This window comes from Mustelus asterias, chromosome 10 (assembly GCF_964213995.1).
Source record: "Mustelus asterias chromosome 10, sMusAst1.hap1.1, whole genome shotgun sequence".
Taxonomy (NCBI): domain Eukaryota; kingdom Metazoa; phylum Chordata; class Chondrichthyes; order Carcharhiniformes; family Triakidae; genus Mustelus; species Mustelus asterias.
Window position 1 is genome coordinate 55,277,972 of NC_135810.1, and position 17,877 is coordinate 55,295,848.

Consider the following 17,877-nt stretch of genomic DNA (forward strand, 5'->3'; position numbering starts at 1 on the left):
CAGTCCTGTTGAATTTGACCTCCATCTCCCCACCACGGGTTCCCCAGTGGCAGGATGGGGCGAGCCATGCAAAATGTTATAGACTTTGGCAGGACCGGAAGATTCTGCTAATAGCAAATGGGACTCAAAGACCCCAGCATTGGGTCAGGGACTCAAAACTCAACATCTAAACTGTCTCTTACAAAGGGTAGGGCAGTCAAGACGTTGTATCCAGCTCTCTGGACAGTGATCCTGGAGGCCACAGATACCATTTCACATGATCCAAGCCCCTGCGTGTTAAAGTCTGTCCTGTTGTGGTGCATGTTAGTAATCTTATTATTCACAGCAGGAGTACAAAACTGTGATTATTTGAATGTTTTTTATGACATTACAAATAATTTTGAAAAATATCTAAAATCTTTCATTGATACCTTTTTGGTTTTTCTGTACTGTATACCCTTTTCAGAATTTCGAATGTCAAGGTATTCAGGATTTTGAGTGTTGAGATCTGTCACTATATCTGCCCACCTAAAGTTAGAAATAAGTCATTGTATTAGCAGATACACAATTATTGCAATCCTGGATAATTTGCAGGAACTGCAAAGAAAATCTATATCTTTAAGAAATTAGCCGAACTTGAAATTATCTCAACACTAACTGAAATAGTTCCATAAAGTTCACAATTACACAATCACAATTGTTAGTGTCGAAGGCCATTCAGTCCATGTCTGCATTGGCTTGATGAATGAGTATTATGACTGTGCCATTCTCCAGCCTTTTCCCCATACCCCTGCAAATTGTTCGATTCAAATAATCATCCAATGCCCTGTAGAATGCCTCAATTTAACTTGCCTCCACCACACTTCCAGGCAGTGTATTCCAGACCACAACTACTCACTGTGTGGTTCTCACATGACATCTGCTTCTTTTAAATCTATGCTGTCTCATTCTCAATCCTTTTATGAGCAGGAACAATTTCTCCCTATCTAGCCTCATGATTTTGAAAACCTTTAACAAATCTTCTCTTAGTCTTCTCCTCTCCAAGGAGAGCAGTTCCAATCTCCCCAATCTATCTTTGTAACTGAAGTTTCTCATCACTGGAACCATTTTTGTAAACCTTTTCTGTACTCAAAGCATAGCTTAAAATATTCAGTTAAATAAATTTAAATTTTATTTAAATTGAATGTCCAATAGAGATACAAAGAAATAGACATACAATGGTTCCAGTCTCATTTGGGGAATTTAGAACTAATTCCTTTGGAAAAAAAAAACTTGCATTTATATACCATCTTTCCTGGCAGCAGGGAATCTCAAAGCACTTTACAGTCAATGAAGTACTTTTGGAGTGTAGTCACCATTGTAATGCAGGAAATAATGATTTTCCTTGAAAGCAGCCAGCATTGCTACCATTTCTGCAAAGCTCCATAAACATCCTTCAGGTGTTCTTATCTTTTGAAGTAAGAGATCAATTATCAATTTCACAAAACAGCTTCAGCATCATGTCTGCTGGTCAGACGGGGGTGGGGGTGAGGTCTGGGGTGGTAGTTGAGGGTATGGGGTGATGTCCAATGCAGGGATTGGTTTGGGTGTTGACAATAGTTAACCAGAAGTTAGAAGAGGCCTCCTCCAGTGGTCCCCAGCATCTCAGATGCCAGTCTCCAGCCAAATTGATTCACTCCATGTGATATCAAGAAACAGTTGGAGGCACTGGATACTGCAAAGGCAATGGGCCTTGATAACATTCTGGCAATAGTACTGAAGACTTGTGCTCAAGAACTTGCCACTTCCCTAGCTAAGCTCTTTCAGTATAGCCACAACACTGGTATCTACCTGAATCATGGAACATTTACATGCAAGAAGGCAAATGATATGTTAGCTTTTCATACAAAGGGATTGAAGTATAATGGTGAAAATGTCTTATTACAATCACACGGAGCATTGGTGAAATCACACCTAGAGTAGTGTGTGCAGTTTTGGCCTCTATCTAAAGAAGGACAAACTTTCCCTGGAAGGAGTTGAGGGAGTCCAACAAAGCTCATTAGGCTGGTTCTGAGATTTGGGTAACATCCAATGAGGAGTGAATATATTCCCGGGAGTTCAGTAGAATGAGAGGTGATTTAATTGAAACATATAAAATTCTTCAGTGATTTTTCAGTGCTGAAAAAATGGTTCCTCTGGAATCTAGAACATTGGATCACGGTCTCAGAATAAAGAGATCATCCTTTTAAGAGAGAGGAGGAATATTGGAGTAGTAAGAGGTCCTCTGTACAAATAACTCCTGTTGGGAGACTCTGTAGCTGCCCTGTTGTTCAAGTACAATTTGTTTCTCTGAGACGAGACAGTGTGTCAGGTGGCTCTTTTTCTGCAGACATCACCAGATTTAACCCTATTTTCTCCTCTTTTGATACATGTTGATGCATACAGTTACTGGATAGCACTCAGGAACATAAATCCTTTACCCCGTCGAGACAGCTAGCTGAGCACTGACCTGTGATCAAACCTTGGTTCTTGCTGTTTTGTGTGGATTCAGATACTCAGTGTTTTATCTAGCTGTGCCACCAGGCGACTTTGGAGTGCAGCCTTAATGTTTAAATGTCAAACTTACTTTTTGCAGTGAATAGCTGGATGTTTCTTGCTTGGTTCACCTATTAAAATCCAAAATTCCATTTCTTCAAGGGGGAGCCTGCCTCTGTTATCAAAGGCAAAAAACAACACATAGAATTTGTTTTTTTTTCTCCTTTATCCTCTGCAAGTAATTTCAGGCATACAAGTGACTGCTTTCGCTCAATTTAGAAACAAAATATGAAAAAAGATTTAGGATCAAAAATGGGGGAAGGAAATACACTTTAAATAGTAAGATTTTGAATGGGTCAAAAAGCAGCCATACCTAAAAATGAGGCCATAAAAAACAAACCAAATATTTTGCTTTAATTATGGAAGCACAAAATAAAAACAAGTAGCTAATACTGAACTCGTATAACACCCTAATAAGGCCATTGTTGGAATACTATATAGTTTGGGGAATCAAACCATAGAAATAGAAAAGCTGAATCATAGGTTTATTAGGAATTTACTGGGAATGAGAGATTACAATTGTGCAGAGAGGCTCAAGATTTATTCCTCCTTAATGCTGATCAGGGTAATAAAAGGATAAATATAGAATTCTCCGTCTTGAACTTGTTGAATCAGAATACTATTGATTTTGAACATGAAATGTTTTCTTAAATATATGACTATTCATGAAAAATAATTTAACCATCTTTACTATATCATTGACATACTGCAGGTATCTTAACATTTTAGTCTTGTAGTAATAAGAGGCTCTCTGTACAAATAAAATGCCTGCAAATGTGTTCATTTATCTTTAGTTAATTAGTACATTAATTGAAAAACTTTGCTTCTTCACGATATTTATGGTACCATTTAATTCAATGTGACCCATTCAGTTCCCTAAAATGTAGAACTTGTCTATGTTAGCGATATGTTTTGATCTGTATTTAAAACATTTAAAAAATCAATCATTACAGAAACTTATTTGCAATTCAATGGAAAAAGCCAATATTTAACTCTTTTCTTGACAGGACTGCTGTATTGTTCCTGTTCCAATGATTAAAATTAAATAAAGTCAGCACTTTCTTGCAGTCTAACATTGAAATCCACACTCAAACAACAGCTTTGACATGCTGCCCAGAGAAGAAACAGTGCAGTTATGAGATATACATACTCACCGAAATGCTTTGGATGCCTTTAAAGGGGTCGCCTCAAATCCAATAGGACAGAAGTAATGATTTTGGCAATGGTAGATAAAAGCCATAGACTCATCCTTCAGTCCTCGAGTTAATTTCATTAATGCCCCTTCAGCTGGAATGTAAACATAAGTCAAATATTACATGATCTACATTCACCTCGCCACAAATTGAACAGTTACCATTATGCTTCAATAGATTATCACAGTGTTTAAAATTGGTCATAGCCAAAATATGGAAGACAAAATTCGTGATTATACCAGGCCAGCTTGGGTAATGGAAAGTATACAATAATTTCACTCAGTGTCCTGGCTTAGGAAAGGAGAGGCAAAAATAATAATCCTCTGGAGTTCCCATTCCTGAGCCTAATAATAAATTATTTTTGGGAGTGCAATTGAATGTATATTGATGTCTCTCAGCACATGAATAATTGGCAGTTACACAAGACACTGAGCAGTGCATGCAGAACTGTGCCCAGCAGAAGTCAACACATCGAGAAGACAAAAGCAAATTATTGCGGATGCTGGAATCTGAAACCGAAAGAGAAAATACTGGAAAATCTCAGCAGGTCTGGCAGCATCTGTAAGGAGAGAAAAGAGCTGGCATTTCAAATCCCGATGACCCTTTGTCAAAGCTAAAAGGCATAGAAAGTGGGAGATATTTGTACTGTATGGGAATGAAAGATGAGTCATAGCCACATAAACAAGGGGAAAGGCTGCTAATGGCAGCCCATAGAGAGAAAGAAAGGTGTGAGTGGCCAAATGGCAGAGAAGCCAAAATCAGAAGGTAAACTGTGACAGATGAAGATTTGGGGGAAGGGGGGAGATGGGTAAAATTGAGGAGGAAAGGGGAAGCAAAGGGGGGGATAAAATAGTGGCAAAGAGTGGGGCGGAAAGAAAAATAAAGAAAGACAATAAAGAAATAAAAGATACAGAACAGTTAAAAATAAATCAAATGAAAACAAAGGGGTCGAGGTGGGTAGAGCTAATCATCTGAAGTTGATGTTGAGACCGGAAGGCTGTAATGTGCCTAGCCGGAAAATGAGATCCTGCTCCCATGCCCATATGTCTGTCCTTGGCCTGCTGCAAGGTTCCAGTGAAGCTCAACACAAAGGCAGCTGGTATTGAAAGCAGGATACTGGTATAGCTGTGAATTTTCTACGTGCAGTGCAAGAACATAAAAAAATTTACAAAAGCAAAATATCGTAGATGCTGGAAGTCTGAAATATAAACAAGATGCTGGAAATACTCATCAAATCATGCAGCATTTGTGGAAAGAGAAATAGAGTTGACGTGTCAGGTCGATGACCCCTCATCTGAACAAGGATAGGTTGGAAATGTGAGTGACTTTACGTCAGTGGAAGCGAGAAAGGATCGAAAACAGGGAGAATGTTGTGTAATGGTAATGTCACTCAACTAGTAATCCAGAGGCCCAGGTTAATGCCCTAGGGCATGGTATAGCCAGATCTAAAGCTTTTTGTAGCCGATTGCTAACAGCTAAACTTGTGTAAAGCATGATGGGGAAAGTAGCCAACCTTACACACTACAAGGTCTGTGAAACAGCTTGTTTTTGCAAGCACGTGTGATAAGATGTACTCAACATGAAATTGCTGCGGTTGCTTAAAAAATGCTAGACAAAAACAGATAAAGAGAGCAAGGCCAGCAGATGTGTGTTGTTTTTGCAAGCTAGCATTGAGGAAACAGGTCATCTGTATATCTCGCAAAATAACTTTCTCAATGCTGGAAGAAACTGGATAAAACTGAGAAGTTAGCAGGCTCAGCGAGATCAATCATTACAAAAGAAGACTGTCCTGAGTTCAGGACTCAGAGAAGATGATGATCCATTGAAGGAAGCCTAATCATCTCACCTTGCCACGGGTATTAATTAAGCTGAATCTTGTGATTCATTATATCTAACAAATAGTCAGTACTCTAACAAGTGAAGTAAAGGGCAGTTCAGTGTCTATCTGATGTTTTAAACAGATAACAAGTAGTTTAACAAGTGATTTAAGTGAAAATAGAACAATTTAGTGTTTATCAAGTGTTTTTAAACAATAACAAAGAGAGTTTTGTATGAATATCTCGTGAGTGTCTCCTTGTCCGTCATGGTCAGTTGACACCCTAGTTTGAGGGTCAACAATGGGTTCAAATCCCATGATCCCAGCTGGTGGAATTTAAAATCAATTAAAAAAAAATCTGGAATATAAATCTAAGGGGCGATTCTTACAAAAAAATTTCAAGTGTTGAATTTGCGTAAAAACTGGAGTAAATCCCGCTGGTTTATTCAGCGGGATTTTCAAAATAAATCTTCCACACACTGTACACTGTAGAGTGCACTAGCGAGAATCTCATTAAAAATCAGTGGGCAGGGCTATCCCGCCAGAGAGGCCGGCAGCATAGCACTGAGCAGGTCACTGCGTATGCGCCGATCTATCAGCGCCGGCAGCACTGCCGGCCTGCCGATCGCCGGCCAGCCCCGAGACCCCTCCCCACAAGTGGAGAGCTATTGTTAACCCTGCTGGAGTGAAACACTCCTGGCAGGGGGTTGGGGTAGGGGGGGGGGGATTCTAGTGAGCCGGAGACTTCAGTCCAGACCCGCTAATGATAGGTAAAATACATTAAAATGAGGATTTGCATAAATTATGCAGCTCTGCACCAGAAATCCGATCAAACCTTAGTCCTCAGTCAGGCACTGAGATCTCAAGGACCCTTGTACCCGCCTTCAGAATTCTCCCTCCACTTTTAACTGAAAATCACTGCCATGAGATCGACCATCCAAATTTCTCTGCCTCCCTCACTCACGTTAACCTAGCTCCCTCTGAACTTGCAGCACTCTGTTCTCTTGGGTCCAACCCTAAAACTGTCATCATACCTGCTGACTGTTTGGTATACTGACTTCCATCTAGTGGAGGTTAAATGCCAACTCTCTTCCTCCTACCTCCTTCTGGACCATGACCCCCACCACTGAACATCAAGCCATTGTTTCCAAGATCGTCATTGACTCTATCTCCTCTGGAAATCTTCCCGCAAGTGCTTCCAAGCTTATCGTCCCCAATAATTAAAAGCCTGCTTCTACCTCCCTTCAAAGTTCAACAAACACGACTGCCTTGGTAGACCATTTGTTTCAGTCTGTTCCTGCTCCACTGAACTGGTTTTATCTCATTTTGTCTTGCTTATTTCCCCCTTATCTCATCTCTTCTCACTTGCATCCATGACGCTTCCGATGCCCTTGGTCACTTTTAACAGTTTCCAGTTTCCTGACCCTAACCGACTGCTTTTCACCATGGACATAAACATTTTCTACACCATTACAATTTAAGGATTCCCTGCTTCTTCCTTGAATGGAGGCCCAACCAGCCTCCATCCGTCACAACTCCCTCCACATGCTGCACTTGTTCCCACATTGAACAACCATTTAATTCCACTGGCTTTCTCCAAATGAAATGTCTCATTGTGGGAAGCTGCATGGGTTTTAGCTACAACGGCCCTTTTATGGGATATGTGGAACATTCTGGGCACGATTTCCCCCAAATATTCTAAGTGACCAATGGGACGATGAGCTTGGAAGCACTTGCATGAAGGTTTCCAGAGGAGATAGGGTCAATGATAATCTTGGAAACAATGGCTTGATGCTCAGTTTTTTGGGTGAGCTTAGTTAAATTAATTTACGGCACTCTGTGCAACACAGAGGCCAGTATACTGGGAGATCGGTTGACATGTCCCCCCATTCTGGACATCAGCTCCGAACCCCCCCTCCCTCCAGACAGCACCACACCCCTCCCCCACCACCCCACTGTGATGGCCGACCTCCTGATGGCCAGCCACAGCCTCCGATTGCCAGCCCCATCACCCGTGCAGTATTCTCCTCTTCCCTCCCCTCCTACCTCCTCCCATCTGGCTCCGCCCCATCTGGTCCTGCCCCCTGTGAGGTCCTGCCCCCTCAGGTCCCACCCCCTTGGCACTACCCAGTGCTTGGTGGGCACTGCCAGTGTACTAGGCTGGCAGTGCCAGGTTGGCATTGCCCAAGGGGCACTGCACCCCTGCTCCCGACCTCCCAGGGGGGCCTCAAATGTCTCCGGTCCCACCAGTGGGGCCATTGCGCCTGGTCCCCTTTGCTAGGGACCATACTTGAATCCCACTGGTGTGGACCTCCACCAGCTGGGTCGAAAACATAAGTGAGCCTGGATAATACCATCCTGGGCTCACTAAATAGATTGAAATGAGGGAATGAATATTGTAATCAGCCTCACGCCGTTCCCCAGCATGAGGCGATTATGTTAGAAAAATGGCCCAGGAAGATCGCACATGGCCAGATGCTCATCATGATTTCCGTTTTTGGCCTCCTGCTTAAATTTCCTGCCCTGCTGTGCTACTCGAACAGCATAGTGGGGCAGGAAAACCGCGCTCTATATGTTCCAATCCTTCTCAAGACCTCTCCTTTACCTTCTTTTCTGGTACATTGAGGACTTTATTAGTGTTGTTTCCTGCTTTCACCCTGAACTGGAAAACATTATCATAATTTTGTTTCCAATTTTCACCCTACTCTTGCCATCACAAGGTCCATCTCTCAATCTGCCCTTCCTTTCCTCGACTCTGTTTCCATTTTTGTGGAAAGGCTAGTGTCCAAAGTTCACTATTAGCTCACTGATTTCCAGAGCTACCTTCACGATACTTGCTCATACCTTGCTTTCTGTAAGAAGTCCATTTCATTCTCCCACTTTCTCAGTCACATCTGTTCCCATGATGCCATTTTCTGTATTAGCGTTTCTAATTGATCATTCTTTTTCCTCAGCTGAGAATTCCCCCCACTATGGATGGCAATGTCCTTAACTGCATCGGATTTATTTCATGCACATTGGCTCTCATCCCTTCCCCACAATGCCCGAATTATGATAGTGTTCCCCTCATCTTCACCTTACATCCCACCAGCCTTTGCATTCAACTCATCATCTTCTGCCATTTCTGCACCACATCCAGCAAGATGCCAAAGAAATATTCCCCACCCCTTTCAGCATTCCAATGGGACAATTTTCTTTCGTGACTAGTCTTCAATTATCCCCAGCGACTGCTCCACTTACTACGGAACCTTTTCATGCAAGTTCAGGGGCTGCACACTTGCCCTTTTAACTCCTCCCTTCTCACTTCCAAGGCCCCAAACACTCCTTCCAAGTGAAACTGTGATTTACTAGTACTTCTTTCAATTTAATATATTGTATTTGATGCTCACACTGTGCCCTCCTCAATATTGTGGAGACCAATGCAGGTTGGGTGACCAGTTTACAGAACATCCGTTTAGTTCACACACATGAACCCGAGTTCCCAGCAGTGTTCCCATGAAGTTCAATGTTAGTTCAAGGAACAATACCCCACTTCTGACTGGGCATTTCACAGTCTTCTGGACTAAGCATTAAGTTAATCAATTTTAGATTGTAACCTCTATCCCCATTGTTTCGTTGTTTTCTATTTTTCTCTCATCATATCCACATCCATCCCATACTATGCTTGATCACAGATTCACATAAGGTAGTAAACGTGAAAAATATTCCATTTGCAAGATCAATATCCCTTCTTTTGATGAAAAATTGATCGTTTATTTTCCTATCGGACGCAATTCTATAGATGTTGCACAATGCAAGCATATACACATTTTAAAACTTCAGTAAGCTTCATGCAGTCATTATTGGATTCATGAATATTTTAATAAAGCAACAATGCATTTCATGTACCAGTTTCTCCAGCTGTTCGATTTTTCCCATGGGGTTTGTACAGAACATAGGAACAGCCTCTCACGTGAAAATGCTCATTAAGCTGCCTGAACCATCTGTGAAAAGACAAAGAAAAAGGAAAAGTAAAATTTTAGTAATCATTTAAATCTAAATTAATTTGGTTTAATTTTGGTCTGAGGATTTTTAGACTAAAGGCACGGTGTAAATATTTATCTGGAAGTGGCCAGATGGATTGCAATGGTCTTTTTTCATATGTACCTTTGCTACAGGGCACATTCCAACACAGCAAATCAAAATTTTTGTTATGCACCTTTTGTGGTTCTCATAACACATTTTCTCCAATCACAACTATTCTGCCACAGCATTTATTAGATAAGGAAATTCCTTGGAATTAGTAAATATATTTGCATTTACACAATATGTTATCACAGCTCTGAAAAACATCTTAAATAATTCTTGAATACAATGATTTTTATATGAAGAAAACCAGCAACCAATTTGTGCTGAGCAAGTTAAAATCACCATGAATTAAATGAATGAACAGTTCGGGTATTGTGAAGGGGGTTGAATATACACTTATTTCTTATAACTGGAAATTAATTTTAAAGTTCAATCATCAAAATGACCCAATTAAATTACCTAATTTACATCACCTGTAAACATAATACAAAACAAAAGGGGGCAATTTTCAGCCCATATTCACCATCAGAGAGAATTGGGAAATGCGTTGTGCCAATCTGTGTCAAAAGGCAGTGCCATGGGAGGGGTTCCCCTAATGATTGTTGGGAGATGCTGATGCCTGTGTGGGTGGGGAAAGAGTGCCTCCTCGACTGCAAAGGTGGTGCTGAGGGAGGAAGAACTCCATTGCTTATGTTGTGGGCAGAGGAAGAGCTCCCGATCCTTCTCGGGGGGGTCCTAAGACTTACATGGGAGGGTGGGGGGGTGTGTGGGTGGTGGCAAGAGCCATTCAGTTCCTGTGCTGGGGGCACCCTGATCTGTGTGGAACCACACTGACTTGGCCACGTTAATCAGATCACGGAGGCCATATATCCAAAGACCTTTAATATAACGACTTGGCCACTAGGTCATGACCTCCTGGGCATCCTTACCTTTGCTACAAGGATAACTGCAAGCGAGGTATGAAGATCAGGATATTCTTGTAATATTGACCATACCAATTCAGAGACTGTTGCTGACCGCTGGAGGCTTGGAAGAGGCAAGCAGATACGAAAAGCTTTGGGCTGAGAAGAGGGCCCAGAGAAAAGAGATGCCAGAAAATTGTGCACCTTCTCCGCCCTCTGTCTTCCTTTGCAGCATATTTGGAAGAGATTGCACTGCCATTAGTAGATCTAATGTAAGGGGGAGCTATACAATAAATGGCAGAACCATCAGGAGTATAGACACACAGAGGGACCTGGGTGTACAAGTCCACAGATCCTTAAAGGTGGCAGCACAGGTGGCGAGGGTGGTGAAGAAGGCATATGGCATGCTTGTCTTTATTGGACGGGGCATAGAATATAAAAGTTGGCATATGATGTTGCAGCTGTATAGAACGATGGTTAGGCCACATTTAAAATACTGCGTCCAGTTCTGGTCACCACAGTACCAGAAGGATGTGGAGGCTTTGGAAAGAGTACAGAGAAGGTTTACCAGGACGTTGCCTGGTATGGAGGGTCTTAGCTATGAGGAGAGATTGGGTAAACTGGGGTTGTTCTCCCTGGAAAGACGGAGGATGAGGGGTGACCTAATAGAGGTGTATAAAATTATAAAGAGCATAGATAGGGTGAACAGTGGTAAGCTTTTTCCCAGGTCGGAGGTGACGAACACAAGGGGTCAAGGTGAGGGGGGCAAGGTTCAACACAGATGTCAGGGGGATGTATTTTACACAGAGAGTGGTGGGGGCCTGGAATGCACTGCCAAGCAAGGCGATTGAGGCGGACACGCTGGGATCGTTTAAGACTTATCTAGATAGCCACATGAACAGACTGGGAATAGAGGGATACAAAGGAATGGTCTAGTGGGCACATGAGCGGCGCAGACTTGGAGGCCGAAGGGCCTGTTCCTGTGCTGTATTGTTCTTTGTTCAGAGTTGAGTTCGTCAGCCACACCAGGCAATGCTTAATATAGAGTTGATCACCAAGGCACAAATTATCATCTCAGGTTAGACGATTGCCACCACAAGATCTAGTACTGTGATGATACTGTGCCTTTAAGAAATAGGTGTATACCATGTTTCTTGTAAGGGGTATGTTTAGAATTCAGATCTGTTCATGCATCAATTTACATGGACCTGAGTACCTATGTGTGTTCACTTAAGGTTTTTAACAACTGTTTCATGTTTCTAAATATTGAAGCAAGGTAATGACCACCTTTTTCAAGCTGATGAATGTGAATACTGAGCAAACTGTCATTAGGGCAGAAACAACACTACTGCGTTAAAAAAAATGGAAAAACATTTAATATGAATAGTGCAGTTATCAGTCAGATAGGCTTGATCTTAGAATTAATGATGTGGAGATGCCGGCGTTGGACTGGGGGAAAAAACAGTAAGAAGTCTCACAACACCAGGTTAAAGTCCAACAGGTTTATTTGGTAGCAAAAGCCACCAGCTTTCGGAGCGCTCGCTGCTCCTTCGTCAGGTGAGTGGGATTTCAGTTCACAAACAGGGCATATAAAGACAAACTCAATTTACAAAATAAGGGTTGGAATGCGAGTCTTTACAGGTAATCAAGTCTTAAAGGTACAGACAATGTGAGTGGAGAGAGGGTTAAGCACAGGTTAAAGAGGTGTGCATTGTCTCCAGCCAGGACAGTTAGTGAGATTTTGCAAGCCCAGGCAAGTCATGGGGGTTACAGATAGTGTGACATGAACCCAAGATCCCGGTTGAGGCCATCCTCATGTGTGCGGAACTTGGCTATCAGTATCTGCTCAGCGACTCTGCGCTGTCGTATGTCGTGAAGGCCGCCTTGGAGAACACTTACCCGAAGATCAGAGGCCGAATGCCCGTGACCGCTGAAGTGTTCCCCAACAGGAAGAGAACACTCTTGCCTGGTGATTGTCGAGCGGTGTTTATTCATCCGTTGTTGTAGCGTCTGCATGGTCACCCCAATGTATCATGCCTCGGGACATCCTTTCCTGCAGCGTATCAGGTAGACAACGTTGGCCGAGTTGCAAGCGTATGTACCGTGTACCTGGTGGATGGTGTTCTCACGTGAGATGATGGCATCCATGTCAATGATCTGGCACGTCTTGCAGAGGTTGCTGAGGCAGGGTTGTGTGGTGTCGTGGTCACTGTTCTCCTGGAGGCTGGGTAGTTTGCTGCAGACAATGGCCTTTTTGAGGTTGTGCGGTTGTTTGAAAGCAAGAAGTGGGGGTGTGCAAATAGCCTTGGCGAGATGTTCGTCTTCATCAATGACATGTTGAAGGCTCCTGAGAAGATGTTGTAGCTTCTCCGCTCTGGGGAAGTACTGGACGACGAAGGGTACTCTGTCCGCCATGTCCCGTGTTTGTCTTCTGAGGAGGTCGGTGCGGTTTTTCGCTGTGGCGCGTCGGAACTGTCGATTGATGAGTTGAGTGCCATATCCTGTTCTTATGGGGGCATCTTTCAGCGTCTGGAGGTGTCTGTTGCGATCCTCCTCATCTGAGCAGATCCTGTGTATATGGAGGGCTTGTCCATAGGGGATGGCTTCTTTAACGTGTTTAGGGTGGAAGCTGGAGAAGTGGAACATTGTGAGGTTATCCGTGGGCTTGCGGTACAGTGAAGTGCTGAGGTGACCGTCCTTGCTGGAGATGCGTGTGTCCAAGAATACAACCGATTCCGGAGAGTAGTCCATGGCGAGTCTGATGGTGGGGTGGAACTTGTTGATGTCATCATAGAGTTGCTTCTTTGATTGTTCACCATGAGTCCAAAGGAAGAAAATGTCATCGATGTATCTAGTGTATAGCATTGGTTGAAGGTCCTGTGAGGTAAAGAGGTCTTGTTCGAACCTGTGCATGAAGGCGTTGGCATATTGAGGTGTGCATTTGGTCCCCATGGCTGTTCCGTGTGTCTGGATGAAGAACTGGTTGTTGAAGGTTAGAATTAATGACAGCTGGATCATCTTTCTGCTTTGCCACTTGGGAGTGCCATAAAAAAATAACTATAGTATAGCCGATGAGGAGCGGAACCAGTAAAACATTTAATGAAAAATTGTCATGCAGTGAATCATAAAAAGACATTTTTTTTGCTACAATGATAATATAATAAAGTTCTGATCAGCTTTCTGATGGCTTACCTCATAAGTGTTGCATTTCCAGTAAAGGGTCCAAATCTAATGTCTTCATAGGGTTGGTGGAAACCCAAGATATGTAAAGCTTCCTCCTGGGTAATTGGCGGAAGACTGTGGAAAACATCACAATAAATCTTTACACCTTCTTAAACAGCAACAGCCTGTTTAGAGATCACGATTGTCTATCCTTTTGGAACATGATGTTTTTAACCAGCAACAAAGTAGACTTCATTTCTATAGTAAAGCAGCTAGACATGTTGTTGGATATTGGCTTGTACTATTCTCAAAGGATGATCATTACTAGGAAATAGTATGATCTACCTTTTTTAAAACAAATATGCATATCTGGTCCATTTCTGCTTTCAATTTTATAAAATCATAATTTGCCATGTTGGAATGAAACAGGAAATCGCAAATGTATTGAGATTATGAAACTGTCCATTAAGAATTCTCCAGTGATGAATTTCCTCCCTACACCCATTTTGTTTTTCCTGTGCATCCTACACCCTTGAGAATGCCACTCTTGAAGAGGAAGGTAGGAGAGAGGACATTTAAGAAAATTGTGACATCTCCCGAGTTTGCATAGAGATGTGCTGGGGTAGGAGAGCAAGAGTTAGGGTGGAGATTAATGGACTAGGAGATCACAGAGGAAACAGTCATCTTGGAATGCTTAAAGGGGAAGAGAGGGGGTGATGTGTTTAGTGGTTGAAAAATATGCCTTTACCTTCTGCATACCATTGTGCAGGGTCTCAACATCTTTCCTTGTGAGACAGCAATTTACTTAAACTTCCAATCTCGTGAATTGCATTCACTGCTCACAGTATGATGTCGTTTACATTGCGGAGAACCAATGTCAACGGTGGGATTGTTTTACTAACCCCTCCATTCCATTCGCAAAGTGACCTTGAGCTACCACTTTATTTCTCCATCCCATTGGACTCTCTGACCTTTGCCTCCTACACTGCTCCAATAAGCTCACACAAGCTTGGAGAACAGCATTTTATCTTTTTACTAGGTACTGACATTGACTTTAACAACCGTAGATCCTTATTACTGCCTCCATTTCCTCTCAGACAGCACGTGTTACTAAAATAGAATGGGTACACCAGCACAGCAGGGCCGTGGGCCAATACTTGCAATAGGAATTCCCCTGCGGACACAGGATGTCACCTGTCCTTTTTTTCCGGTTTTTCAACCGGGATATTGAGTTCATGTCACACTATTTGTAACCCCCACAGTTGCGTGGACCTGCAGAGTTTCACTGGCTGTCTTGTCTGGAGACAATACACATCTTTTTAGCCTGTCTTGATGCTCTCTCCACTCATGTTCTTTTGTTTCTTAAAGACTTGATTAGTTGTAAGTATTCACATTCCAACCATTATTCATGTAAATTGAGTTTGTGTCTTTATATGCTCTGTTTGTGAACAGAATTTCCACTCACCTGAAGAAGGGGCTTAGAGCTCCGAAAGCTTGTGTGGCTTTTACTACCAAATAAACCTGTTGGACTTTAACCTGGTGTTGTTAAACTTCTTACTGTGTTTACCCCAGTCCAACGCCGGCATCTCCACATCATGACTTTTTTTCCCAACCATACTCTTGTATCATGGAACATTGACTGCCATTCAAAAAAATTTTCATGCTCCTTTCTATTCTGCTGTATTTATTTACACAGATACATACTTTATTTTTCTCACTGTTGTTTCCTTTTGTCACAATTTAATCATCTCCCATCCTCCACCTAATCCCAGCGTATTTTTTTTCTTCCAAACCCTTTTCTTTGACTGTTTCTCCCTACAAGCTGATGACATTTAGCTTTATCACACTACTGAGTTTTTTTGATCACTCCACTGACTCACGTCATACTTGTCATTTATCCAGCATTTAATGCTTAACATATTTCCTCCAATAGTATGACAATGGAAGCTGTTGATCAAGAGATATACTTCCAATCACACATGTGTTCCATCACCAAGACTGTGAAGATACCTCCAAAACATCACCCAACACTATCCTGCCTTGGCTCATATGCTTGCAGAGAGTCTCAGCTGTGCCTTTGTTACCTCTGGATTTGACAATTCCAATGCTCTCCTGGCCAGCAAGTTCACCTTCCACCCTGTATAAACTTATACTCTTTCAGAATTCTTGTTTAAATCTTAACTCTCAACAAGTCTTCTTACCCATCCATTAACTCTGTCTACACTTCCCACTGCCTCGGTAAAGCAGCCAGCATAATTAAGGACCCCACGCACCCCGGACATTCTTCCACCTTTTTCCATCGGGAAAAAGATACAAAAGTCTGAGGTCACATACCGACCGACTCAAGAACAGCTTCTTCCCTGCTGCTGTCAGACTTTTGAATGGACTTATCTTGCATTAAGTTGATCTTTCTCTACACCCTAGCTATGACTGTAACACTACATTCTGCACTCTCTCGTTTCCTTCTCTATGAACGGTATGCTCTGTATAGCGCGCAAGTAACAATACTTTTCACTGTATGTTAATACATGTGACAATAATAACTCAAATCAAATCAAATAGATTGGCTCCTATTCCAACAATAACTCAATTTTGATATCTTCATCCTTGTTTTCCGATCCCTCCTTGATCGTCCCTATCTCTGTAACTTCCTCCAACCCCACAAATTAACAAATTCTTGGTGCTTCTCCAGTTCTGGTCTCTTGTACACCCCCAATTTAAATTGTCCCATCACTGGTAGCCGTGCTTTCAGCTGCCTTGGCCCCAAGCTCTGAAATTTCCTCCCTAAGTCGTTCCACCTCTCTACCCTCCACTTTAAGATGCTCCTTGAAACCCACATTACCACCAAGCATCTGTCATGATAGCTCCTTCCTTAACTCCATAGCAATATTTGACATGGCTAATGCTAAGCAGCTTGAGACGTTCTGCTATAATAAAGGCGTTATATAAATACAAGTTATTGTCAATGTTCACCTGTAGCTTCTCCCAGGTGTGATTAAATGTCTTAAATGTTAGCTTTCCGGCCAGGATTTTTTGTTGCAGGCAGGATGTAAAATTTAGCAACCCAGCAAAATGCCCATTTAATTCTGGCAGGAATTCCCTGTCTTGCCCGCTATTCCTTTTCTTCTCAACCTAGTGATTTTTATGTAAAATTTATGGTGCAGCAGGTAGTAACTGTGAACCCAGGTCTCCTTACTGCATAATGAAGTTCTCTTTTGTACCAATAAAGTTTCACTTTTCTATAATGTGCCAGGTACAAATAGATCAAAGGTCTTAGTGCTCATTCTACCACAAAAGAAAATATAATTCTAGTATTACATGAAATACTGTGTGTTAAGATACTCTGATAGAAATTGCCACTGTGGCTGAAAGCTACACAGAAAACAAATAAAATGGGCCTTTAAATTAAGAGAAGTGATAGTGATGTTCCACACTGGGAGAAAAAAATAGAGTAGCCACACCTTCCTGTTCCACAGGTACTGAATAAATAATTCCAGCATGAAACTAAAGAGGAAATTCCACATGAAGTCTTGTACTGTGGACGACTGATGCAATACCTGGAATAAGACAGGAGAGAAAAATTCAAGATTAATTAAGATTCATAATTTATATATATATGGGTTTAGAAGGTGCAACATACTTTCCAGTACATTCATATTTCCATAAGGTATTCTGTTTATGCAACACATCAACAAACCCCACCCCTCCACTCTCTTTTCCTCTGACTTGGGCTCTCATCTCTTTTCTTGGCCCCAAATGCCTTCAGAGACCAAGTGCCACTCCGAGGAATTTCCTTCCTTAACTCCTTCACCACGTTCTCCTCCTCACATTCTACCTCTTTAATCAAACTTTGGTCATATCTCTTAATCTCACTTTTTTTGGCTCAGTGTCCATGTTCCTCCTGCCTCACTGAAATGTCTTAGAACATTTTTCAACATTAAAGGCAAGCTGCTGTATTCTTTGGGATGTTTTTTTTATAAAACTAACTTAACTGGTACGGGTGATTACAATTAATGTAACATCATTCCATAAACTTGCAATGACTAAAGCACAATCCTTTACCTTTCAATATGCAATTACATCATTCAATGGCAAGATTCAGATATTTTCAGTTTTGGGATTAGAGTTTGAATCCAGCCTAGACTGATCAAATCAAAAATTTCCTTTCTGCCTGCTATTTACA

General features: G+C 42.0%; 1 protein-coding gene across 1 annotated transcript in view; it reads right to left on the reverse strand.

Annotated features, from left to right (window-relative positions):
• ercc5 (excision repair cross-complementation group 5) overlaps positions 1-17,877 on the reverse strand; it is a 119,266-nt gene that overhangs the window by 68,785 nt on the left and 32,604 nt on the right. Inside the window, exons 4-9 of the mRNA XM_078221430.1 lie at positions 17,156-17,251; positions 13,725-13,829; positions 9,451-9,545; positions 3,708-3,840; positions 2,585-2,668; positions 411-507 (exon numbers count right to left, since the gene is read on the reverse strand). Coding sequence (XP_078077556.1) covers positions 411-507; positions 2,585-2,668; positions 3,708-3,840; positions 9,451-9,545; positions 13,725-13,829; positions 17,156-17,251 — 610 coding nt within the window. The remainder of the gene's footprint in view (positions 1-410; positions 508-2,584; positions 2,669-3,707; positions 3,841-9,450; positions 9,546-13,724; positions 13,830-17,155; positions 17,252-17,877) is intronic.